This window comes from Abramis brama, assembly GCF_963993115.1.
Source record: "Abramis brama genome assembly, chromosome: 13".
In the NCBI taxonomy this organism is placed as follows: Eukaryota; Metazoa; Chordata; class Actinopteri; order Cypriniformes; family Leuciscidae; genus Abramis; species Abramis brama.
Window position 1 is genome coordinate 13,708,930 of NC_139975.1, and position 25,106 is coordinate 13,734,035.

General features: G+C 37.5%; 3 protein-coding genes across 3 annotated transcripts; all 3 read left to right on the plus strand.

The window, feature by feature from the left end:
- The first annotated feature begins 234 nt into the window (after window positions 1-234).
- Window positions 235-6,801, plus strand: arl13a (ADP-ribosylation factor-like 13A). The gene is made up of 10 exons (XM_084133616.1): window positions 235-342; window positions 1,473-1,586; window positions 2,839-2,909; window positions 3,007-3,256; window positions 3,820-3,925; window positions 4,136-4,341; window positions 4,821-4,917; window positions 5,005-5,272; window positions 5,689-5,805; window positions 6,050-6,801. The coding sequence occupies exons 1-10, from the start codon at window positions 323-325 to the stop codon at window positions 6,112-6,114; spliced, it is 1,314 nt and encodes a 437-aa protein (XP_083989742.1). The 5' UTR covers window positions 235-322; the 3' UTR covers window positions 6,115-6,801.
- A 1,930-nt stretch (window positions 6,802-8,731) lies between these two features.
- tmem35 (transmembrane protein 35) lies at window positions 8,732-11,638 on the plus strand. The gene is made up of 2 exons (XM_084132883.1): window positions 8,732-8,954; window positions 10,002-11,638. Exons 1-2 carry the CDS (start codon window positions 8,835-8,837, stop codon window positions 10,362-10,364), a joined length of 483 nt encoding a protein of 160 aa, XP_083989009.1. The 5' UTR covers window positions 8,732-8,834; the 3' UTR covers window positions 10,365-11,638.
- Window positions 11,639-13,097: 1,459 nt separating this feature from the next.
- Window positions 13,098-23,025, plus strand: cenpi (centromere protein I). The gene is made up of 20 exons (XM_084133976.1): window positions 13,098-13,368; window positions 13,604-13,741; window positions 13,936-14,054; window positions 14,833-14,940; window positions 15,078-15,126; window positions 15,238-15,284; window positions 15,424-15,513; window positions 15,596-15,721; window positions 16,264-16,389; window positions 17,720-17,840; window positions 17,996-18,090; window positions 18,311-18,428; window positions 18,695-18,759; window positions 18,897-19,006; window positions 19,803-19,938; window positions 20,119-20,243; window positions 21,138-21,186; window positions 21,665-21,883; window positions 22,306-22,347; window positions 22,482-23,025. Exons 1-20 carry the CDS (start codon window positions 13,206-13,208, stop codon window positions 22,614-22,616), a joined length of 2,181 nt encoding a protein of 726 aa, XP_083990102.1. The 5' UTR covers window positions 13,098-13,205; the 3' UTR covers window positions 22,617-23,025.
- Window positions 23,026-25,106: the final 2,081 nt, after the last annotated feature.

The following is a 25,106-nucleotide window of genomic DNA, read 5'->3' on the forward strand; positions in this document are numbered from 1 at the left end:
GTAAATACAATATTTCTCATTTAACTCTAAGCAGATGTCTTATAGGCATCTCACAATTAACTAAAAATCGAAGTATTTGTTAGGATGTTTACATACAGTTGGCTTAAAATAACCTGGCTGACGACTACATTTAACCCAGTTAAAGAGAATGGCAGCTTGCCAGTATTTTCAACTTCTAGACCATATGATTGGTTGTAAGGATGTGATGGTGTTCCTTCCAAGCTCCTCCCACATGAGGTGACGGGATTAGAAGAATAAGTAGAGCCTGATTAGTTTTTAGCAGCCTTGTGCAAAATGTCTCTGGACAGACAAACAAAAACGCATGGATTCTGACATACTACTGTGAGTAATGTGATGTGTATATATTTTTTTTGTTTAATAGCTTTATAAACCCTATGATATGTTCTAATTGTGTGTCTGCATATGTTCCTATACTCATCAATGCTGTTAACGATCATATGTGATCGTGCAGAGAAGGTAGACTGAATATAATATGGGTTTTTGTTTACAAATTTTTAAACACTCTGAAATTAAAAATGTTTTGGTTCTAGAATAAGTTTACACTGTATTTATAAATTAATCCACACTAATATGTTGATGTACTGTCTCTGTTGTCAAATGTGCCTTTTAGAACTGACAGTTGTAGCATCCTTAGTTATAGGTGTCAGTCAAATGTTTATATAGAAAATTTGTTTAAACTTATTTTTCGATTCCAGACATGCAGTGTAACTGATAGGTGGGCTGTTGTAGTACATGCTGCTTGGAAAAAGGGGTCATGTGTTCAGAATGAGAACAGCGTAATGGACTCAGACTATTCTTTAAAGGCTTACAGGGCTGAACAGATGTCCAGTGATGGACCAAGCACTAAGATAACAAACCTCCCTACATCTCAGACACCTGTGAATGTAATTAGACTACTGTGTGTTTACATGCAGCTGCTACAGTATGTGAATATAACCAGTTATCTTTGTATTCAAGAGTTCATTCTGCTAGTCGGCTCAAAAACAATGCCTAATCAGCTCTTTTGCTGTGTTGTGATCTCGTAAAGCCATGAAAATAAAGAATAAATGCTAAAATGCTTAAGTATGAAAAGATGGCTAGAAATAAGTTTTTGCTTTGTTTTTGTTTTTTTGGCTGTAAAATTAAGTGTATATGAAAGTATTTAATTAAAATTGTTTAATATTTACATAAACAAGCAAAACCAATATTCAAAATTATACAAAATATATTTTTAAAAACCAAAGTGAAAACAGCTCTTTCTCATAACAGATCCTATCTTTTATCATACTGCTTGATATCTTATTTTTAGGCCACTTTAAACATTACAGGTATTACAGCGTGGGTGACAGAAATTCAAAGTTACTAATGAATCCTTATTCTTGAGGTTAATGCTTGTGCGAGACACAACAGCTGAGGTTTACATGCATAAGGCGTTGGGTACATTGATTGAGTGTCCCGTTATCTGCTTTCAGGTACGAGTTAAGGAGACGATGGTGCTCTCCCTGGTTCTCTCCTCCTCAGGTCAACATGTTCAACCTCATGAGCAATTGCTGCAGCTGGTTCTCCAAACTCCAGCAACCCCTGAGGTACCAGTCATCAAAGCAAATCCTCTACAGTTTTATATGTTCGTTGTTGATCAGAAAGGGTTCTATATAGAACCTTAAAGTGTTCTTTCAGGTGCTTTATATAGAACATTTTAGGGGTTCCCATCATGGGATCATTTTATGGATTTTGCTTCAATTAATAATTCATTCATTCATTTTAATCAACTTTTATTAACTAAACCGCTCGTAAACACTAGAAAAGTTTTAAATAACCCTTTAAACATGGAAGAACTATGCGATAATTTAAAGTCCCCCTGTATAATTGTATCCCTTAAAACTCATCTTTGATCACCAAAATGACATATTTAAAGGTTTTTTCCTGTGAATTTTTTCTTCTTCATGCCTTAAAATAGCTTGAATGACTACACCCCTGCTTCAGTCAGTATATGTGGATCCAGGAATATGCAAATTAGTCCCCGCCTCCACTCAATCACACCAGCCCGGATTACCTGATCCACTCAATCAACTTTACTGTAGTAAACGCTACACAATGGCAAGTGGAAATACTGGTTGAATTCAGCCTTAATGTTTGAATCAGAAACTGATTCAGAAGAAGAGGAAGAGCGAATTATAGACAGGCTCGTCGACAAGCCGATGTATCAGAATGTGTTTTATGTATCGCTCTCTATGTCGGCCACATAACGGTAACTGATATTAGCCTTTGGCTTGACAATGTTATCAAACAGCTAATAATGTGTTGCTGATGTTACACAAACCATGTTCACGTTCGCCATCTCAGAATCACACAGCTGCCTTCAAAAAATCAGTATCCTTAGAAACACTTTGAACAACTTAGAACGTCAGTGGAGAAAGGCATATAGTTCATCATAACATTGTAATATACATCATATACATAATTCATCCGCTATATTGCTAAATGTAGCCTACTCGGTTTTTCATTTCAACAGAAAAATATACCGGGGGAACCTGGCTTCTCTTTAGACTCCCCTGCTTCATAGCGGTCATAGTTAATGATATGCTAAAGCCCGCCCGCACGTTGACGTGATTGGTTACAACATGTTTGTGACGAAGATAACAATGGTGTTGACTGATGAATTTGCTCATGGTTTGTCTTGAAGCACATTAAAAACACCACATAGACATATAAACAACATTAAAAACGTGATATTCCCCACAGGGGGTCTTTAAGACATTTCACCTTAGGCTATATAGAAAGAAGAACCTTAGGGTTTTATACAGAACTGAATTAACCTTGTTTAAAAAATGTTCACAGGAAGATCACAGTGCTAGTGGTTGGTTTGGACAAGGTTGGAAAAACATCTTGTGTCAGAGGGATGTTGAGAGGTAACTTTAATGAATGAAAATGTATATTAGAGAGAGATTTGTAGATACTAAATTGACTGCAATTTGTTGCATTTTAATGTTATGTGACTTTGTTCAGTGCCCCCTGGAGAAGTAGGCCCCACTCATGGATGTGTCCGCACTGAATTAAAGCTGGAGAACTACTTGGTTAACATACTGGATATGAGTGGGGCTCAAGAGGTTCGGGGGTCCTGGAGAGAGCATTACGGTGAAGCTCATGGCATCATCTTTGTGGTGGATTCCAGTGACAGACAACGAATGAAAGAGGTCAAAGAAGCTCTAGTGGACTTGCTGAAGCATCCAAGAGTAGCAGGAAAGCCTCTTCTTGTGTAAGATGCTCCTGTTTACAACTGCTATACTGATTGCCCCCTTTCTGAGCATAGATCTGAACTTAAATTTCTGTAATTCATGAATGTTCTTGGAATAAAAGACCAAAGCAGACCAAAAAGAGGCTTTTTAAAGAAGACACTCGGCAGATTATTGCAGATAGTCCACTTTAGACATTCTACTAACTTTAAGTAACTTTGGACATGTCAACTAGCAGTCATTACAGTATTATTAGACTGTCTGCTTAATACTTCTTAAAACAATTTATTTTGATGGTCCCCAACAGACATTCTATTGGCTAGAAGTAACTTTGCAAGTACATGTCAATTTTAAAATCTTATGTCAAAAGGTGCTGTTTCCATGGCAACACAATGTCCAGTTCCACAACGGAAAAAAGGCCAACGGCACTACAAAAAATTCAATTTTAAAATCAATATTAAAAAATCCATTTTAACAAGGTACTTAGGGCAATTGCTGCCCTAAGCCACATTCAGTGTCTAATCTGTGACTATTGGAATTTGCCTGCAGGCCAGTTTATTTTGGCCATCTCTATATCTCCTAACAGGCTGGCCAATAAACAGGACAAAATGAATGCTCTGCTGGGAAATGAACTCATTGAAATTCTCTCCCTTGAGAGGCTGGTCAACCAGAGCCGGTCCCTTTGCCATATTGTGAGTACCGTGGACCAATAAAAATAAAAATCTAACATATGCAAAAACATGTGATAAACAAAAAATAAAATGTGATGATTATGGAGTAGAGGAACTGATAATGTTCCTTTATTGTATTGTCAACTTGTAAATGTTAAAGGTTATGGCAACACCCTGACTGGTTACCAGTAGTTGTATTACCATATACTTTGAGCTGATCTTAATCTACAGGAGCCATGCTCTGCCTCAACGGACCTGCGTCGCTGGTCAGACAGAAAGACCCTGCGAGGCCTCAGATGGCTTCTGCGAGCCGTGTGCCTGGACTACCCAGACCTCTGTGCCCGCGTGATGAGAGATGGGAGGCGACCATTAGGGCCAGAAGAAAAGGAAAAGAGAGGAAAAATAGAGAAGAGCCGGAACAAATCTAAAGAGGAGAGGTGAGTGCTGCTTTATACACACATACACACACACACACACACACACACACACACACAACCTATTTGAATATATTTTCAATTTTAATATATTTTCAAATGTAATTTATTCCTGTTATGGCAAAGCTGAATTTTCAGCATCATTACTCCAGTCTTCAAAGTCACATGATCTTTCAGAAATCACTCTAATAATCTGATTTGCTGCTCTAAAAACATTTCTTATTATTATCAATGTTGAAAACACTTGTGCTGCTTAATATTTTTGTGAAAGCCGTGATACATTTTTTTCAGGATATTTTGATGAATAGAAACAGCATTTATTTGAAATAGAAAACCTTTGCTACAATATAAATGTTTAACGGTCACTTTTGATCAAATGAATTAAATTTTAAATCGTAAGGACCCAAAACTTTTTAACGGAAGTGAATTATATGCTAATTTGTGTACATATAATAATTAGATAAGATGTTCTTGTCTTGCAGAACACGGACAAGCAAAACAGATATCCGTCAAGAACATCACAGTGAAGCTGAGAGGAAAAATGGGACTCTGCAACCAATCACAAATATTCTAAATAAGGTTAAAAATCTTTATCATGGAAATTTTAACAAATCTATACTGTTATATAACTCAGTTCACTTATTGACTTACCTCTTGACATTTTAGGAGAACTCTTTAAAAAAGAAATTAGGCAAAAAGAAGAAAGTGAAGGTTAAAATTAAGAAGGAGAGTCCAAGCAGAGGAGTAAATGAAAAAGAGGTGGAGGAGACAGAAGGAAATGAAGCAGAACAGGAACACAGCAGCCAGAAAGAGAAAGCCAGCAGTGCATTGCTGCCACCAAAACGTGGAAAGCTGAAACGCAAAGCTAAAGTAAAAGAGGAGAACTTGGGTATTCCTGAATCCCCCAACAGTGAGGTCTCCAAACCCTCGAGAGGTACATGGTGTCAGCAACTGAATACAGAAGCTTATAAAGGGTTAGTTCACCCAAAAATGAAAATTCTGTCATTAATTACTCACCCTCATGTCGTTCCAAACCCTTAAGACTTTCGTTCATCTTTGGAACACAAATTAATTCATGTTAATGACAGAATTTGGGTGAACTATCCCTTTAAAAATAGAGGTTCTTTATTGGCATTGATGTTCCATGAACACCCATGAAACCTTTCCATTTAACAAAGGTTTCTTCATAGTGGAAGCGGGTTCTTTAGATTATTAAAATGTTTTTTACACTAAGAAGAAACTGGTTATTTTAAGAACTGCTACTGTTCTTCTATGGCATATGTATGTCCTTAAAACTGTGAAATACAGCATCATATTTCCCTCTCATGCTTTTAACCTACTTATTCACAGGAAAAGAGGAAAGAAAGAGAAAAAAGAAGACTGTCAAAGTAAAACGAAAGAACAAGATAAACACAGAGGAAGTTCCTACTGCTTATGCACAGCCTGTTGATCTTTCAACTACATTCGGTGAGCATCAGTGACCTCTAAACCACTATTCATTTTAATCAGGGCTGTTCTTTGGATGAATTTTGGCTTTGTGGGAGGAATTTTAAAACACATGCATATGAACTTTATACTTATTGCTAATAATTGTTCTACATTGATTTTAAAACAATAAAACAAACAAAAGAATTTGCTCAAAACAGACAGCCCTGATCTGTAGAAATGTATAGGAGACTAATTTAAAGCATTTAATTTCCCTGTTTCCTAGACCTTTACCGAAAAGCAATTTTGGCTCTCAAAGCCCGACAGGAACAGGACATTGTTTCTGGATAGTGAAGAAAAAGTATCATGAAGGTTATCACAAAGAATGAAGAAATGGATGGCTTGCTGAACCACGTATTAATGTCTTTTACCCACTGGATGATGAGCTGAGCCCATCTGCAAACTAGTTACTGTTTTGTATCGGCTAGAAGGTCATCATCAATACTTTTGTAAAGACTTTTTGAGGCAATTTTAATAAGAATAGGCTATGTATATAATTTGTATTGTAATTGTATTAAGAGATTGTTGAGTAATGACTGAGAAAGATTTAAACATTCAGGAAGTTCTGTCTTGAAGAGAGACTAGCCTTCCTATGAAGATGATAGTGTATTATTAGTGAAGACTTTTATATTATTAACATACTCATATCTTTATCAATGTAAACCTAAGAAAGTATACGATGAATCAATCTGATGGTTTACCATGGTGTACATTGCAATGACGTATCTATGACTTATTTATCTTTGAACCTGAGATGTTCTTTACAGGTTTGAATAAGAAGTTGCCTACCCTTTTTTGTGAAATTTTATTTATTTGTACATGTACCTTTTTAAAAATATGAATCCATTTCATTTTAGCCATTTTTGTACTTTTTATAGAAGTGTCATGGTTTTATAAGGAGAGAAAAAAAATGCATGATGGGATTTTTCGTCCCTGAAGGTTTTCCACCAGATATGAACAAATAAATCCAGATCAAAACATTGTTTTATTTTCTTTATCAACTGATCTAAGCTTATACACCTGTTTTTTTGGGGGGGAGATGAAATAGCTTGAGTAAAACTTGTTTAACTCTAAGACTTAAAGGATAGGATAGATCACCCAAAAGTGAAAATTCTGGCATCATATGAAAGCGCTATATAAATGCCTGAATTCATTCATTCATCATTTACTCACCCTCAAGTTGTTCCAAACCTGTATGCATTTCTTTCTTCCGCTGAAGTAGTTTTGGGTAGTTTGTTTACCCATATTATTCAAAATATCTTTTGTGTTCAGAAAAATAAAGATATTCATACAGGTTTGGAACAACTTGAGGGTGAGTAGCCTAAATGATGACAAAATTTTCAGTTTTGGGTTAACTATCCCTTTTAAGAGCTTTCTTCAGCATTTACTCACCCTTATGTCGTCCCAAACCCGTAAGAGCTTCGTTCATCTTTGGAACACAAATTTATATATTTTTGATGAAATAGAAGAGCTCCCTGGCCCCTTCATAGACAGCAATTTAATAACCACTTTCAAGGCACAGAAATGTAGTAAAGACATCGTTAAAATAGTCCATGTGACTACAGTGGTTCAACCTTAATTTTATGAAGAGACAAGAAAACGTTTTGGTGCAAAAAAAAAAAAAACTACTTTATTCAACATTTTCTTATGTGCCTGTCCCAAATGGCACACTTCATGTGCACTTTCGGTCTTGTGGATGCATCGAGGGTGCATGTCGACCCCAAAGGGGTCGCTCGCGAGCACCCTTCTGAAACCTAAAATGGCAAATGGAACACCATATGGTCTCAATACCGAAAGTGCTTATAATATGACGTGTGCCATTTGGGACAGGGCCAGACTCGTACGCTGCTGACGTAAACACACATAGACATAGTATGTACACACATGCAGCACTTCCGAGTTCCACGTCAGAACCCTGGTTCACTGGTGGGTCGATATCATGGAAGGTCTTACGGGTTTGGAACCATAGATATCATATAATAAAGGCTAGATGTCTCGTGCGTGCTGCTGGCCAATGGAGGTCGACGTCCACACGTGGCGGCCATCTTGCCACAGGCAGCTCGCTCACTCATAACTTTGTTTTTTAATGCTGCATGTACTTTTTAAATAACCATAACTTGCTCAATTTTCTACCGATTTTCAAACGGTTTGGTTTGTTATAAACGTCAGAGATGTAGTTATGACACTGCATACATATGAATAATTATAACCATGGACATCAAGCATTCGGAATTATAGCCACGTTAATAACGTTTGTAAGAAACCAAACCGTTTGTAAATCTGTCAAGATTTCAGCGAGATAAGAGTATTTGTGTTCGTGCTGATCACTCACCTTACATCAGGTAACTTTACCACAGAGCCCGCCAGAAAGCCTGCCTGTGACAAGATGGCCGCCGGTGATTCCGTTCGAGACTCCGCCATAAGACATCTAAGATGCCTTATATGGATATCTATGTTTGGAACGACATGAGGACGAGTAATTAATGACATAATTTTCATTTTAGGGTGAACTAACCCTTTAAACCAGTAGACTAACTGTTCGCTTGCTATCTGAAGGCTAACTGGAAGAAAAACAAAACAAAAAACAATTGGAAATATTTTTAGCTTAGGTGATAATGTCATCTGCATTTTAAAATACATTAAAATCATTATTAAGAAAGTAAATCCACACAGTGAAGTGATTTTCTATTATTTCTAATCAGGCACCATTCACAAACAAAGTTGTTTAAACAAACTGAATGTTTTTTGAGGAATTTTGGAACTACAAACCGATCAGAACTTGTTTTTTTTCCTTGGAAGTTTTCTGATGTTGAGAACCACTGCTTGCACTGCAGTTGGATATCATTGACAACAACGCCCTCTAATGGTGCCTCTTAATATAGTGTAGCGGAATGACATGCAGCCATATTTGACAGTATTCAAGCCCTTCCCCCCTTCAGCATCTTCAGCAGGACAGTGAAGAAAGCTGGAGCGGGACAACGGATGCCAATCTAAGGGAGACTTTACAGAAGATGGCCTCGCCAAGAACAGTAACCATTGTCGCCCTTTCCTTTGCACTGGGTCTCTTTTTCGTGTTCATGGGTACAATTAAACTCACACCAAGATTAAGCAAAGATGCATATAGTGAAATGGTAAGTGATCGTCGTTTAGCAGCGCTCATAATAATAATCAAATGAAGCTTTAGCTGGACGCGCCGGCATTGTTTTAGGAGGGGTGCGAATGTAATTGTCTGTTTATGCATTTTCTATAAAATGTCCGCTAGTGCAGTTGGTGCCTGCTTGTGTATTTAATATATTTATATATATGTATTCTTTGTATTGGCTATCGAGTTGAATAGAAATAAAACTGCAAATAGCTCTAACTATAATCTAAAATATATGACAAACATAATTAGATTCTTAATAATGAGTCGGACTGTAAAACAATTGAACATCATTGGAGCAGTTGAACAGCGAATTATGTGCACACAGCCGCAACATTGTTTTATTACCGCATAAATAGGTCAATTATGACATCACAATGCGCATCACCTGTATGATAAATGGAACAAACGCTCTCAAATACGTGCGATTGTTTTGTGATATCGTTCTAAAACAATTCTTTTGAAACGGATCATGATAATGCAATGGCGGCGCTTTCCAGCAAATTCTAGGCTATCTTCCATCTGCAGGTGCAGCAACTGCTGTGATGTCATAGACACATTCCATTTTTTTTCTTTCTTTAATAAAAAGTTCATCATTACAATTCAGTGCAGTACAGTTGGGTCAATATGAGCATTAAAAAAGCATATCAAACGTTTGCATTCAACACACACACACACACACACACACACACACACAAACACACACACACACACACACACACACACACACACACACACACACACGTTTGTTTTACTATAGCCGGTTAGTGAGGACATTGCATAGATTTCCATTGATTTTATAGCAGGTTAATGATATTTTCTATTGTTTAACCCAACCCCTCCCCCTAAACCTATACTCATAGACAGAAAAGTGCAAAACACTAAATTTAAATAAAAACACGTTTTGGCTGATTTAAAATCCAAAATATGGATTTTTTTTTAAATGTATATGTATTTATCTTATATATTGTTATATATTCTTGATAATATTGCATTTTACCTGCTTCTAAATTCCATAATTATGTTCCTTTTCCAGAAAAGAGCATACAAGAGTTATGCCAAGGCCCTTCCGGTGTTGAAAAAAATGGGCATTTCTTCTGTACTTCTACGCAAGATTATTGGTACTCTTGAGGTGGGATGTGGAATTGTTCTGACGCTTGTGCCTGGGAGACCAAAAGACGTGGCCAACTTTATTCTGCTACTGGTCATGCTAGCGGTGCTCTTCTTCCACCAGCTGGTTGGAGATCCTCTAAAACGCTATGCCCATGCCCTGGTATTTGGTATTTTGCTGACATGCCGGCTGCTCATTACTCGTCAGGGTGAGGATCGGCCAGAGAGGGAGGAGAGACGAGAAGAGCAGATCAACGCCCAGGAAAAGAACAAAGTCAAAGTTTCTTAGCTCCACAATTTAACAAAGAGCACCGGGCAGCAGATCTGCGTTTCTCTGATAGTAGAGAAGATGCTCGGAGAAAAAAAAGACAGTAGTCCCGAAAGGTGATTTATGTCCCAGCAGCCCGAAAACCAGTTCTTATGTTACCTTTACCTCGTGTCCCACCTGAAAATGTCTTTGAATCTAATCTAAATCCTCACCACAGTCACCATTGTGGCAACTGTTTTGGCTGTGGTTTTGCAGCAAAAGATTAAACTACTGTTATTTTCCCTGCTGACTGTATTTATTAATATCATGTTTTTGCCCTGCATTGAACAATATTCCAAATGCCACTTAGACTGTACATTCAATTCAAATGTCAGCCATTTGTTTTATGTTTTATTTACTTTTTGAATTACTGTAGATGAGTACTATATAAAACCAGTTGTTTACTTTAAGATTTTTTTTTTTTTATTAAGAAATGCTGTACATCATTTGTTAAAAGGTTAAACTTTGCCCAATAATTTAGATGGTAGACCTTTTCGCTGTAGCCTCAAAATGTTTTACAAACATCAAAAATGAAAATATAAACCAGTTTGTTTAGAGACAAGGAAGTTCTGCATATTATATTACTGTAACTGTTATTTTTTGTATTTTTACTTGTAAGGATTTTCAAAAGGTTTGTTTCTGTTATCAGTTTTGATTTTCTAGTTTGACTCTTAAAATACACAGTCCAATAAAAATGTTATCCTTGGAATCTACATTTTCTTTCTTTTCTTTTTTTAAACCATTTTCAGTACTAAAATGGAAAATTGTTTTTGTGTCTTGCAGATTTTTTCCATCTATTTTATTTTCTTTCGATCAATGTGTTCCTCTATACTGTCCTGCACAGCACTGCACATTTGAGGTGTCTTTCTAATTTTACATAATGTTCATGTTATGCATCTCTACTAAGAAAATTATGAGTTGAATTAGGTTTGTTAAAAAAAAAATCATACATTCAAAATGTACAGTGCTGGAAGGAGTAGAATTGGGAAAATTGTCTTATATGTTTGTATGTATACTGCTAATATGCTGTTTGTACTGAGTAAAAATACCTAGCTGAGAACATGGATTTGACCTGTGTCTAAAACCTTTCCAGAATGCCTAGATAGACAAGAAATGAATTGTGCATTACAGAATGGGTCATGTTACACACTTGACAGTGAGAGAAAATGTTTGTGCATGCAGATGCTGAGAATAAAACCTCTATGCAGTTTACCATTGAGATTGGATAACGGTATTAAAAACACTTGTGATTTTCATCTCTTGCACACTTTTCACTAAATTATTTTGAATACAGTTATCATATTGTACTATGTATTAACATGAATATGCTTATAGCTCAATGCAGTGGAAACCAGTTTTACAAACAAAAATAAATATCCTCACAAAAGTAATTTTCAATCCATCAAAAGAAATGTTTAAAGCATAGCATATAGCATTCATAGCATGAAATAGGCTATAATGTTATTGTACCCTATTTACAGTTCTTAACTTTTGATAGCAACATCTCTGTTTATCAAATATAGTCAACTCATTATCTTGTTAATGTTGCCTGATTTTGTCAATTTTCTGCTGCTTTAGTGCATATTTATGTCACATTTCAACCACCTTGACGATGCAGTGTACACCCCAGTCCAGTAGGTGGCGGAGGTGCACTTTCTACGCTAAAGCACTACATGAAATAGAGTGGATCGGCAGTGCTCTGAGTAGTAGCAGAGAATGTCTAATAGGAAGAGAATTGGCACTCTCTGCTTACTTCCGGTTTCTGGACTGGCTGCAGTAACACGACTCTGTCCATGCGGGGGCGCTCGCAGGCGAGTGCAGAATGAATGGAGGTCTATGGCGAAAAACCCTCAAAATCCACTTTTCTCAGGATATAATTTTTTGTCTAGTAATTTGAATGTTGTATTCGAAAGGAGATGCAAAGAAATTACACATTGCTGGGTGTTAGATTTTTTAGAGTCACTTTGTTGCTTTAAAAAGTCTTTTTAAAATGTCAATGACGTCAGAATGCTGACGTCATTAGCAGAATGCTAGCGTGTTATGGGCAACAACAACTCAACCTGTAAGAAATCGAAAAGAAATAAGTACTCGTTCATTCAACTTTCGACCTATAACCCATGTTGAACTTGCAAAATCTACAATAAAATCTGAGATTTCTCAAAGGCAATCAGGTGAAAGAGACACATTTAGCCGTATAGCCCCATTGACTCCCATTCAGTCTGCACTCGCCCGCGATCACCTCCAGTGGAATTCTAATGGAACTGCAACCAACCATCTATACAATGGAGCTAATAGGAACTAGGAAGTGCCAAGGCTCTCCGTAGACGGGCTCTGGTAGTAGGCCTGCTAGTGATTTTTATTCATTGAGATGTTAAAAAGATGGTGTCTCAGTTTGGCCAAATTTGTGGTCATCTGGTTTAGCTCGTCACTGTATAAGTATATATAACTTTGTATATTAATAGTTATATTAATTTATCTTATAACTTATAATTAAGTTATATTAATGTATATTACTTAGTATATTAATTTATCGATTGATACAAAAGAAGAGAGAGAGAGAGAATTTAATTTCTACAAATTAAATGAGAAAATTCAAAAAATAAATTAACAACACAATTATATTTTAGAACACACTAGTAGATAATTAACAATATAGGAGTAGTATAGCTGTTCCACTTCAGTTCATTGAGGTAGCGTGGTTGTTGTACAGGAAGTGATCCAGTGCGCATGCCCAAACGGTCGCGGCGGATTTGGCGTTTGGTTTGAATCGGCGACTGCAGACAAACACGAGAGAAATAACAAATAATATTATGAAGCGAAAAAATGGCCGATTTATCTAACCTTACGGGGTTAGTCTCTGAACCATCGGGAGAAATAGACTCCTTCGCCTCTTCTGCGAGCAACAGAAGTCTGCGTTTGGCAGAAAAAGAAAAAAGAAAAGGCGAGGCGGATCCCTTTGGTCTCGCGGTGAAGTATCTGTCTCAGGGTGAGTGCAGCAGAAAACATAACAGAAACGTATTACAAAAACAGTTTAGAGGTTTACAGTTTAACAGTAAGAACATATTTATTTGTTTATTTTGTAAATCTGCCAACGACTCAGGACGAATTCAGACTTTTAGATATTTTGTTTATCTGTATTGACTGTCTCGTCATCAGATGCTGTATCACATCTAACTTCAAGTATCATAATCTCTATTTACGTGTATTTTTGTATGTTACAGTGGAAGCTGGCACCGTAGTCAGAGGGAATGATGAGCTGGAGAGGAATATAGTGGTAGTGGAGACAGTGGCTGTCAGTAAAGGTCTTTCTCCGGAAGTCATCACAGTGCTGCTGGACTTGGCTTTGAGCCTCAATGCAGGTAATATAATCAGGAGGACATACACGGATTTCTTCAGCTACCTGTATTTGTTTGCTTAACATGAGAAGGAATCCATCATGAGAAACACTATAGCAATGAGATCAGTCACAAATGTCAGTGGTTGCTCATCCTCATTCTGCTGAATGCCTTTAGTGGTTCATCACACAGATGATCAACTTCAGTTTATCCAACAGGTACTGCGAACTGTACCCGAGTGCTAAAGTTTCTAATACCTGCCACAGTGGTGCCACAGGAGGCCATCGTGAAGGGGGTGTCATGGCTATGTGTAGGGAAAATGCCAATAAATGCACAGGTAAGGGCTGATGATTGGTCTGACCTGGTCATTGGTGAAATGGCTGCCCATTTCATTTTTGCATTATTTTTGTCTGCATGAAATGGGAATTAATTAATTGCATTCATTTATAAAACATGTTATTCCTTTGCATGTTTCATTTAAAGGTGCTCTAAGCGATGTCATGTGTTTTTTAGGCCAAAACATTTTTTGTCACATGCAGCAAACATCTCCTCACTATCCGCTAGATGCCTGTCCCCTGAACACACTGTAAAAAACACACAATCTCTGTAGACAGCCCAGGCTCCACAAACGGCAAGAAAAACAAACTGGCCCAACCTGGACCACGAAACATAACAGTGTTCCAGCCAATAACCGACAAGAATGATTTGGGGGTGTGGGTTGGGTGGTTAGTGTGCGTGCACATGAAGGGGGGTGTGGGGAGTGGAGGAGAGAGAAGCATGAAGAGGGAAGTTAGCTAGAGGAGAGATGTCCTAGACAACGACTAACGTTAGAATTATATTCTCTTGAATTTTGATATGGCCGACACACGACCAAAGAGACGACGTTCCGATGAAACTCACAAACTCACATTCATGTGCTTACATTTTTAAGATCTCAAAATCTAATCAACAACCGATGCATAGAACCAAGTTCCTGGCCTACATTTTTTTTCTTTTCAAAATCCAGTAGAAGTTGATGTATGTCACAATATGGAAGAAAAGATCTGTCATTACTTTCATTTCATTGTGACTTGAAACTTTTAGTTCACTCTCTTAGTAACATATTTTCTTTTTAGGTTCTCTTTGTCCGTTGGGTACTCACTGTTTTTGACCTGATTGACTGCAAAGACAACTTGAGATCCATTTATGGCTTCATTTTCAGCTTTGTGACTGAGGAAAATCTGGTTGGTTGTGCTTTGCAAATGCTTATTTTAATTTAGAATATATCCATGTTGTGAAGTCCACTGGCATATGTTTTATAATTTCATTAAAATAAGTTTTTCAATGTTAATTTAATGTGCTATATTTTTTTTTCTTCCAGTGCCCTTTTATTTGCCACTTGTTGTACCTTTTAACAATGCGGGAACATGGTGAGTTGTCGACTAAGTGGCTTAAATTGTATATGTCTGTGAATGCTACATTAGAACATGAACATGTTATTTGCTTGTTTTTCTGATCTCCCCCCACCCCCACTTTCATAGTTCACCCGTACAGAGTCAGGAAACTTTTGGATATCCAAGCCAAAATGGTACAGTTAAAATAAACGCCTTATATCCATTATTATAAATGTAGACTTACTGTAGTGTTAGAGAATTATTATTATTTTTTTTAACTCAATACATTTCATCTGACAAGTGCTTTGTGTTTCTCCCTTTCTCCTCTATAAGGGCAGACAACCATTTCTCACACAACTTCTAGTACTCTACAAAGTGTTTCGCCCAGACTTAGTGATGCTCTCTCTTCCAGCAAGAGTGAAGGTTAGTGTTTTCATTACTATTTTCTCCAGCAGAAATCAAGGTTTCAGGCTCTTAGACTGCAATTTGTTTTCTTGTTCTCCAGACTGGATTCAAGAATCACAACTCCACCTGGAAAGTGGCTCTGAGTGCTGTACAGAGAAAAAACAAGGGTGCAGTTTTAGTTGACCTGAGCCTAGATGTGAAAGAGAAGCCATCCTCCAGAAAGAGGGTAATATGTTATCAGTGTAATACTGTAAAGAGCTTCGCTGAACTCTGACTTGTCAACAAAAGGCTGGAATACATCACAACTTGAACCGATTTTAAAACAATAGGCATCATACACTTGTCTATTTTGTCTCTGGTTACAGATAAAAGCTGGGCATCATGTACTAAACAACTGAATATTCCCAAACATCATACTCGCACAGAAACATGCACTTTGTTGCTAGGAGATGCATGACAAAGGATAACAGTATATTCTAAAATCAGCTCAAAATACATAAAAAAACAAAACAAACAAACATAAAACCTCAGACTGAATGGAATCATAGTTTGAAGTCTTAAAAAAAAAAAAGAAGTAGTCTGTGCCCATCTTTTCAGTTTTCTGTGAAATCTGTCAACTGCAGCGGTCCAAAATCTGCAGACTGACTGGCAAAGGTTGTCTAGTGTATTCCAGCCTTAACAAGTTATGCTGTGAAATCATAGGAATGGGTGACATTAAGTAAATCAAAGTTTATAAAATGAATGTTTCTCACTACCTAATGTTCATAGAAACTACATCATCTAGCGATACCTCCCTTGAGCTCAGCATTCGACAGCAGCTCCAGCAAGAAGGTGTTCCGTCTGCAGGAGCTCCGTTCCTTCAAAGAGCTACTGGAGAACATTCACAATATAGAGGTAATGCACATAGCTTTTTCTTTCTCACAATATGCATCATCTATAGAACTGAAGCAATAAAACAGGATAGATTTCTTGGGATTGTTAAATACATAATGTCATATTGCATAATATTTACATTGCATTCACCTGATGTGATTTGTAAACAAAGATCTGCACTACTTTGGTTTGGCCACTTGGTGGAGCTAAGCATTCACAAGACTAATCAATGAGCATGTCATTAAATCTTCCACCTCATTATATTGGTTTGATATTACTGCCCAATCTTTCACAGCAGATGAACATTAAACAACTCTGGCTTCTCTGTAAGTAACTAAACAACATATCGTCACCTTCCTAAAATAATTGAAGCTGTTCTCCCGTGATTTTTTTTTGTTTTGTTGCATCGCCATGTTTTTTTTGCATAAGTCATCTCCTCATGATGCTGGCCACCTCTGGTAAAATCGCTCACGTCCTCAGTTGAACACATCATGCAATTCTACCCCTGTAGTATAATGGCTTATGTTAAGTGGGAGTGTGACCTAAGTCAAAAGACAATGAGACTTTTAGGCAGTTAGGCAGCTGCATCAAGAAGAACGAAAATCTACTCAACCTCAATTATTGGTTCAGTTTTTTGTGTTTTCTGAGAAACCTGAAAAAATTACTTGGGCAATTATTTTTGGAAGGTGACGATATTGCAGTCTCAATTGACAAAGTAAAAAAAAAAAAACATTAAGAGCATCTTGCAAACAGTCTACCTGGCGGATCCACTGACATAAGGCTTATTAAATCTCTTTTAAAGGTCTGATGACATTTAGGCTTAATTTTGGACAAAATTAAGCTTTTCACAGTGTCCCTGCACCACGTTTTAAGTGATTTTGCAGTCTGCAAAAGGGAGGGATCAAGAAAGAAGGCAGTTTTGGCCGTTGGGAAGGATCATTGATTCTTTCTCACTGTGGCAACCCCATCATTAGAACCAGTCGTTTCTCAGATGAATGATACATTTTCTCGTTAATTACAGAAAGAGTCAGCCATGTCCGTTGTCAATCTGTCACTTAGATTTAATAATTTATTATTAGCTGAATTCCCATATTGAGAGGCAGCTGTTCGTAGAGTGACACAAATTGCAGTTTTGGAAATAGTGAGAGAATGTAGCATGGCAGAATGTTTAACTGTTGTACAAATTGTTGGTTTCAGTGCAGGTCTTGAAGGAGCCAGAAGTTTGACTGAATTGGTTTATTTGCCTCCAGCTGTTTTGACAGCTCTTGTATATGATATACTGTCTCTGTTGTGCGGATGCACGTTGCATAGCATTTTGCTGCTTAATGCTGTAGTCATAACTCGTTTTCAGCTGCCTGCCCAGATGGGTTCGCTGCTGGGATCAGCGCTGGCTCTGCACTACCTGGATTGTGTACAGGATGAATCTGCCTTCCTGCGCCTTAACTTTTGGCTAGGACACTCATTGCAAGAGGGTACATTTTTCATGCTGTAATGCCAAACCTTTTCTGTCAAATGTAAAGTTCTGTAGTCACTCCCAGCCTGCATGTTACCATTTTTAAAATGCAAGTTCTGTTTTATGAGTTGAGTTCAGTACCATAATATGGCTAATTCTCATGTTTTTTGGCAGAGTTTTTACTATGTCCTGTGGATGGGAGTTCTGACAACACTTCTGAAGCCTGTCGCTTTCTGAGCACCATCCTCTTCTCACAGCAGTTCCTGCAGGTATGACTGAGCAACAGAAGACATATATCACCCAATAGGAAATGAACCTTGGTAGCCTCAAAGTTGGATGTGTTCATGAGAAACATGTTGCAGTTTATTCCACAAATCTATCAATCATTTTTCTGCTTTGCTTTATTCCTTTCTTGAATTCCTGAATAATCTCCGTATTTGTTAAATCCTCAAGTCCCATGTTGACAGGGCTTTTCTACGTTTTTTTCAGGAGGGATTCTCCAGCACGGAGAGTTTTCTTTATAAGTTCCTGAGTGTGTGGGATGGCTCTCTGCTCCGGCCGCAGATCCTGGATCTTCTCAGTGACATTCCCTTGATGCCCAGCTTTTGTAAGTATCCCAATTACTTTTGTTACAGTCAGGGTTCTTCAAAAAGCTCTTTGCATTTGCTGGTTTAGTGGAAATTGTTGAAAACAATTTCATAGATAGTTACTCCCTAATGATAATGGTGTTTTTACATCCTTTATTGATAAGATAAATATTTTATTGATAAACAGTATTTTATTGTTTAGCATTTTATTGGTCAGGGTAGAAAATTCTATTCATCCTGTACATAAAACTATAACTTGAACAGTGTTTATTTTCTTTGTCTGTAGACATGCATAAACTTCTATTCGAGCCACTGAAGCAACTTTATTTTACCTCCACAGTATTTTTCAAGGTTTGTATGTTGTTTTTAAATGTACTCTTATTTGTTTCCTTCCTATTTTTTGTATCGAGCTAAGCATGAGTATTACACGAGCCAGATTATGTCAATGAATGCTCAAATGCTGTGCCTTTTCACATTGTCGTCCTCAGTGTAGTGTCATCGAATGTCTGAATAGCATGCTGGTGAAGTGGCTGACATGGCATTCCGTCAGCGCATCGGAGGGCGGTTTGGATATCAGTCTTAACAGCAACAGCACCATGTGAGTATCCAAAAATCATGTTTAATAATAATCCCTAGTCTTATTTTGCACAATTTATCAGTTATTATCATCAACAGATTTTCAAAAAACAAAATAAAATTACTTTCTCCCCTTATTACCAACTGAATATTCTTGGAAACGTGTTGCTTTATAGAAGTTAAATTTATAAAAGTTGTGAATGCTGTTGTCTTAAAATATGTCTTGCACTTCACTGAGTGAAGAAATAGGACCACACTCCAAGGATTTGTACTCTTAAAAGCCTTGCCTGAGGTTTACCACTATGGCTTTTTTAATATTTTATATTTAAAAGAGATCAATGAACTGCTCCTGTGGTTGGGCTCTGTCTGAACCTCGTTTACCCCGAAAGTGTTCTGTGGAACGGTGTGTAATGAAGTGTGGTGGATTTTTTTCCCTCGCCTGTCGTGTATTGCTTTTCTCTCACTGCTGATTTGGGTTTTTTTTTATTACATTACTGAAGTGCACAGCTGAAGGAGAAATTATGATCAAGGGCAAAACCTTGTTTGACTGCTCCAGTGTGCCCTGCATCAATGCGATACACCTATTATTCCCTTTTTTGCTCTGGGTCTCTGTGCTCTGCGAATTGTGTGAGTGCCAAGCATAGCACAAAGACACATCTGGTGTATACTGGTGTGATTTAAAGCTGATTTATTGTTCTCTTTTGGAGAAATATAGTTCGCTCTGCAAGGGGAACTTGTTTTTCACATGTTATTTTGTGTATGCTTTCAAAAAAAAAAAAATAATCTGAGTGAAAAGAATAATACACTCCCCTTTCTAGGACTATGACCTTGTCTGGCTTCATGGACTCAGTTATGGAGCTGGTGCGCTTTGTAGGACTGCTGGCATCTGAGGGACTCCATCTGGAGAACTGCCACATTCTTCTGCTCAACCAGACACTTGCCTTCTATGAGACGGTACACTCAGCTATGATTAACTTAATTAACATGATGTTATTGGCAAAGTGACATCCACTGAAGTTCCTGCCTGAGTTTCACTAAGATTTATGTGCTGATTTTTGTTGAGTAGATTTAGTACCAGAAACACTGATGTTGATGACTGTGCTAAAGCAGATATTTCTCTCTTGTCATGTCTAGGTGTGTGACATGTTCCTGAAGTACAGCTTGCCTCTGGTCATCATGCCTCCGGCTGGGGTGTTCTACCCAGCTCTCTTTGCCACAGACTCTATCAGTGTGGATCGGCTCGGCTACATCATGTACAGGTACTATATTGTGAGCTATAAGTTTTATGGGTCATTTTATCACTCTGGTCAATCCTGGAGATTTTCTGCTTGAGATGTTAGCCTGACCATACTAGATCACAGGCATCTTCTGGAAGAGTTTGCTGTACTTTTGGGTGAGTGAGCCATGTGAGGGTAAGTTATTCTTCATTGCATGTGCAATGTGCAGTTCCCATGGCAGTGGGACACCTGTGTGCTGCTGGCTAAACTGAGGACAACAGCTGAACCTTCAAATGCATTACATTGCCATGGTATGATGCCTGTAAGCAATAGATGAAATGAAGTATGAAGATCCTTTCATCTGCTTCGGCACACAAACCTTTCAGTGCTGCTGTGAAGACTTAAAGGGATACTTCATCCAAAAATCACCATGATGCCACATGTATGACTTTGTGGTTATCAAGAAACATAAATTGAGATGAGCTACTGGATGGGTAATTTTACTGCTAAGCTCCAAAAAGGACAAAAAAAAAACAAACATAAAAGTTGCCCACATGACTACATTCCAAAACATCCGATGCGATACGGCAGCTGAATTTTCATTTCTTAAGTCTTTAGTGTCACAAATCATTCTAATATGCTGATTTGATGCTCAAGAAACATTTAGTCTATTATTATCATTTCTGAAAACCGTATATTTTTCTTTGATGCATTGAAAGTTCAAAAGAACAGCATTTATAATTTAGAAATAATTTTTTAACAATGTAATTGTCTTTTACTATCAATTTTGATCAATTGTATGCATCCTTGCTGAATTATTAATTATTTGACCCCAAACTACAGAACCTGAATGGTCTCTCTTTTTATTAACATGATTAATTATGTATAATATGATAATTTTATTAATAAAACCCTGTTGTTTTATTATTTTCTCAGATACCGGAAGAATCTGACCTTGGCTAAGAAACAAGAGCAGCAGAGAGAGGTAATGAAGGGGATACTGTGTCATAAAACGAACACAGCAAATTCATGAAAAGCCAATTGTGTGTATGCTGGAGGTTTTGTGTCTGAATAATTTACTCATAATAGGCCAATTAGAAAGACCTTTAAGCTGTGCTTTTAAGAATTTACAGTTTATTGCTGTAATCCTCACCTTGCCTGCCGAGGATGAAAGGAGTTTTCATGATTGAATCCCAGTGAGACAAAGAAGCCTCAAAATATGAGCATGGCACTGGCATTACAGAGAGTAAAATGGCCAAATAATTTGATCACAGCATTGCAATTTTATGTCATTTAAATATATGGGTGAAGGTTTTTATTCACTCACAAGGTGGTTCTTGTCTCACTGTGTAAATCATGAAGATCCCCTTAGTGGCACCAGATGTTATTTTACCCACAAACACTTGTATCTGACAAGTCTTGACTTCGTTTAGTTTCATTTTGAATGTTTTCTTACATTACAGCAAACCTTCCACATTAGCAGAAACACATACAAGGAGTTTAATCGTAACCTTCAAGCCATGGTGAACTCCATGTGGAATTCCTGGTGGCACATCCCTGGTTCAGACCTTGAGATCGACAAGGATCTAATTGCTCTGAGCAAAGTAGCAGAACCCTGGTGCCGTTTCGACCTCATCCACCACCCGGCACTTTTCAGCTATGCCATCGAATTTCATCAGAGGGTGAGTGAGACATTCTCACACTAGTGCCATTTAATAGCACAAGAGCTCGTAATAGTACAGTGATGCTTGACTGTCATCTCATTTGGAGAGAAGGAATGGGACTCAGCTGCGCAAGCTAATTAGATGATTATATTACATCAAGTGTAAAGCCTTGTGTCACTACTGGGGACAGGGCAGCCTCCTCTTTTCACTAATACCTTTAAGATTGGACAAAGAGACAAATGAGGTATTAATGTATCTTTTATAGAGGATCCATTAATACAGAATCACATTTTATTATTCATGGAAGCTGTGTGAGACTGGAGTTTTCATCATCTTTAATAATACAAGTACCTTTTTTGGTCCGACTGCAACATTCAGCAGTGTACTACTGAGATTTAAAGCAGAGGGAGAACGATGAATATTTATGCTCTCTTTATCAGTGTTGGCCGGAGAGGAAGGATGTGGATCTTGGTTCCATAAAGGTACTAATGTTATAACGTCATCTTTTTATTAAAAACCTTTCTGATGTTTGACTCTCATAGATTTTATTTCTGATCAACACGAGAGCATGCTTGAGCTCAGTCATACACAGTAACTGTTCTTTTCATGTTTGCAGACCGGGAAGTACTGGAACTGGTATATGGAGTTTCTCTTTAATCAAGGCTTTGATGGCCTCAACAGCTTTATTCAGACCAACACTGGCCACGGCTCCAGCTGTCAAGATGACAGGCAGCCCTCGAGTCAGACTTGATGCTGTCAGGGGATTCATAAAACATGTATATATTTTATAATCATCCTCCTTAAGAGGGCAGAAAGGAACCACTTGCATCATTGTAAATACTAAATGTACATTACAAGCCATTTTGTTACTTTCTAATATTTTCTACTGTTGTGTATATTTTTAGCCTTTTTTTGTTTTTGCTATTTTTATCATTTGTGCACAGAAAACAGAACTAAAACATTGTGATGAACCTTAATATTTGAAGAAAAAAAACATGATTATGTTTTAACTGCCATCTAGAATACAATTCTCATTATTTATAGCGATTTAAAACTGATGTCAAAGATTGATGAAAAGTCTTGTTTATTATTCCTACAAACACCATGCGGCTATGTATCGTTGTCTGGTCTCACATTAAAATTAATCCTTTGCTCTCAGATGTAGCATTAGGTGTTGCAAAGTTGTGTGTTGCAGGCATTTGTCAGGATCCACTGGACTTGAAACAGGACTTGTTTGGAGACCTGTTAACTTGTAATGATTGAGCTTTTGTATAATATTTGACTCAAAGTATAGTTGTAGCCTATTATTTTCAGAGTAAATCACACAACAAGTCTGTTTTTAACATTTAAAAAGCCTGATTGTACTGATAATTTCAAGAAGATTACACATTATTTGCACCATTTGATGATGACCTAAATTGTAAAAATGTAGAATTTTTAATAGGTTGGTTTGTTCAAAAACCTCAAACTGGGCTTTGTGGTTTGAATGCTTCTCGCTATAAAGACTGCTCCTTTAAAATTCAATAAAGACCATTGTTTTCCACAGGAACACTGTAAGCTTAGGTAACTTGGTCCAAGTGCATCCTAGGAAATCTCAGCATCAAGGCAGTGTGAGCAAAGCTCTACGGCTTTACGTTTTACATCCCGTCTCATAAATGCGAGCGCCTTCAACTCTGCGTGACACATCTTCGTGTTTATGACGGGCTCTGGAGATTCCTCGCGACGATGTGTTGCTTCTCTCGACCGTGCTATTTTCAGCGACAGCTCGTCACGATGCCGTCCAGCAAACTTCATCTGGAGTGAATGAAGAATATGCGCACTCCTCCGGGATTACAGCTGATACGTTATCATGAATTGAGGCAGGTGCAGAACTTCAAACGATGAATTCCACGAGCGCAAAACTACGCGATATCTCCCTGGCTCGGCTGATGTCCTTGTTCATGTATGCGATTATTTGCTCACCGCCGACTGCCTGTTCATCACTTCTCCACTCTTATCCCGTAGCTTTCCTCTTTTTATCTGAGCGTCCGTGTAAAATGGAAATCTGAAGTGCTTTACTTTCGCTGTTTCTCGCCTTTCAAAAGAAAAGGTAAGACACTATTTGCTGTACTTCACAAGCGTGTTGATTGTTAGAACCGTAAAGCGTTTAGTTTAAATTTAGAGACGCGCGATAAATTATTTTACATTATGCTAATTATTATTATGCCAACTCCTATATCGTGTATAGGCCTGCTGTTAACTGTCAATCTTTAATCTTTCTTGTTTTACCGGTTGACTTGTCCAGTGTAGCAGACCTTGTGGTTTATATTTTCCGATGGTCTAAGAAAAAATATCTCGCAAGTGATGCTTAAATTATTTGACATTCATCTGCCAGTGACTTTATGAGCTGATGTAAGTAAATGATATGTTACCGGGAAGTTAACGTTATAGACTACGTTCTGGTTTTGAAACGTATTCCTGTTTCATCCGTTCTTTTAGTAGGCTACTTTTGAGGAAGAATTCCCATTGCATTCACTGCCCTTTGCTGTCGGTTGGCAGCTATGCTATGTGATCGTTAATTTCAGCGGTTCGAGTTAAATGTGACTTAAGTAATTTTGTTTCTGTAAATGAGATTAATTCACTAACCGCTCCGACTGATTTAGAAGTGTTTTTGATTCACTAAAACGAGCCTGGACATTCGAGAATCGGACTAGACACAGCACGCTATTTGATTTTGATTCACCAAAAGAACCGACTCATGAGGATCATTCTTTCGGACTACACGTTGTTTTGTTTCAGCTGCAGATTCAGTGTTAGTAGTGCAGGAAACGTGATAGTATTTTAATTTACTGTTTTTATTCAGTAGCTAACCAAGAAAAACGCCTCAAATTGAATTCATCAAACTACAAAAAGCCAGGCCTACTGTCTCGGATTCATTCGATTAGAAATCGCATAACAGTATGTTTTTAATTTCACTAAAAGAACCGGTTCATAGAATCATTCCTTCTTGGTTCTAAGAACACCGTTCACTTTATACGTTTTCTGTTGAGCACGGCCACTGAAAATGTTTCTGGCTGTATTTCTTTTATTTTTCTTTTACTTTGTAATTACTCGAACTCAAATTTCCCTCCTCTCTTCTCTTCCAGACATACATAGGCCTACATAGCGTCTAAATTCTCATTATGAAAATGAAATGTGTGCGGGTTTTGACATTTGTCCCCGAATCACGTTCATCAATTTCCAATGTTGTGTAGTGTAATCC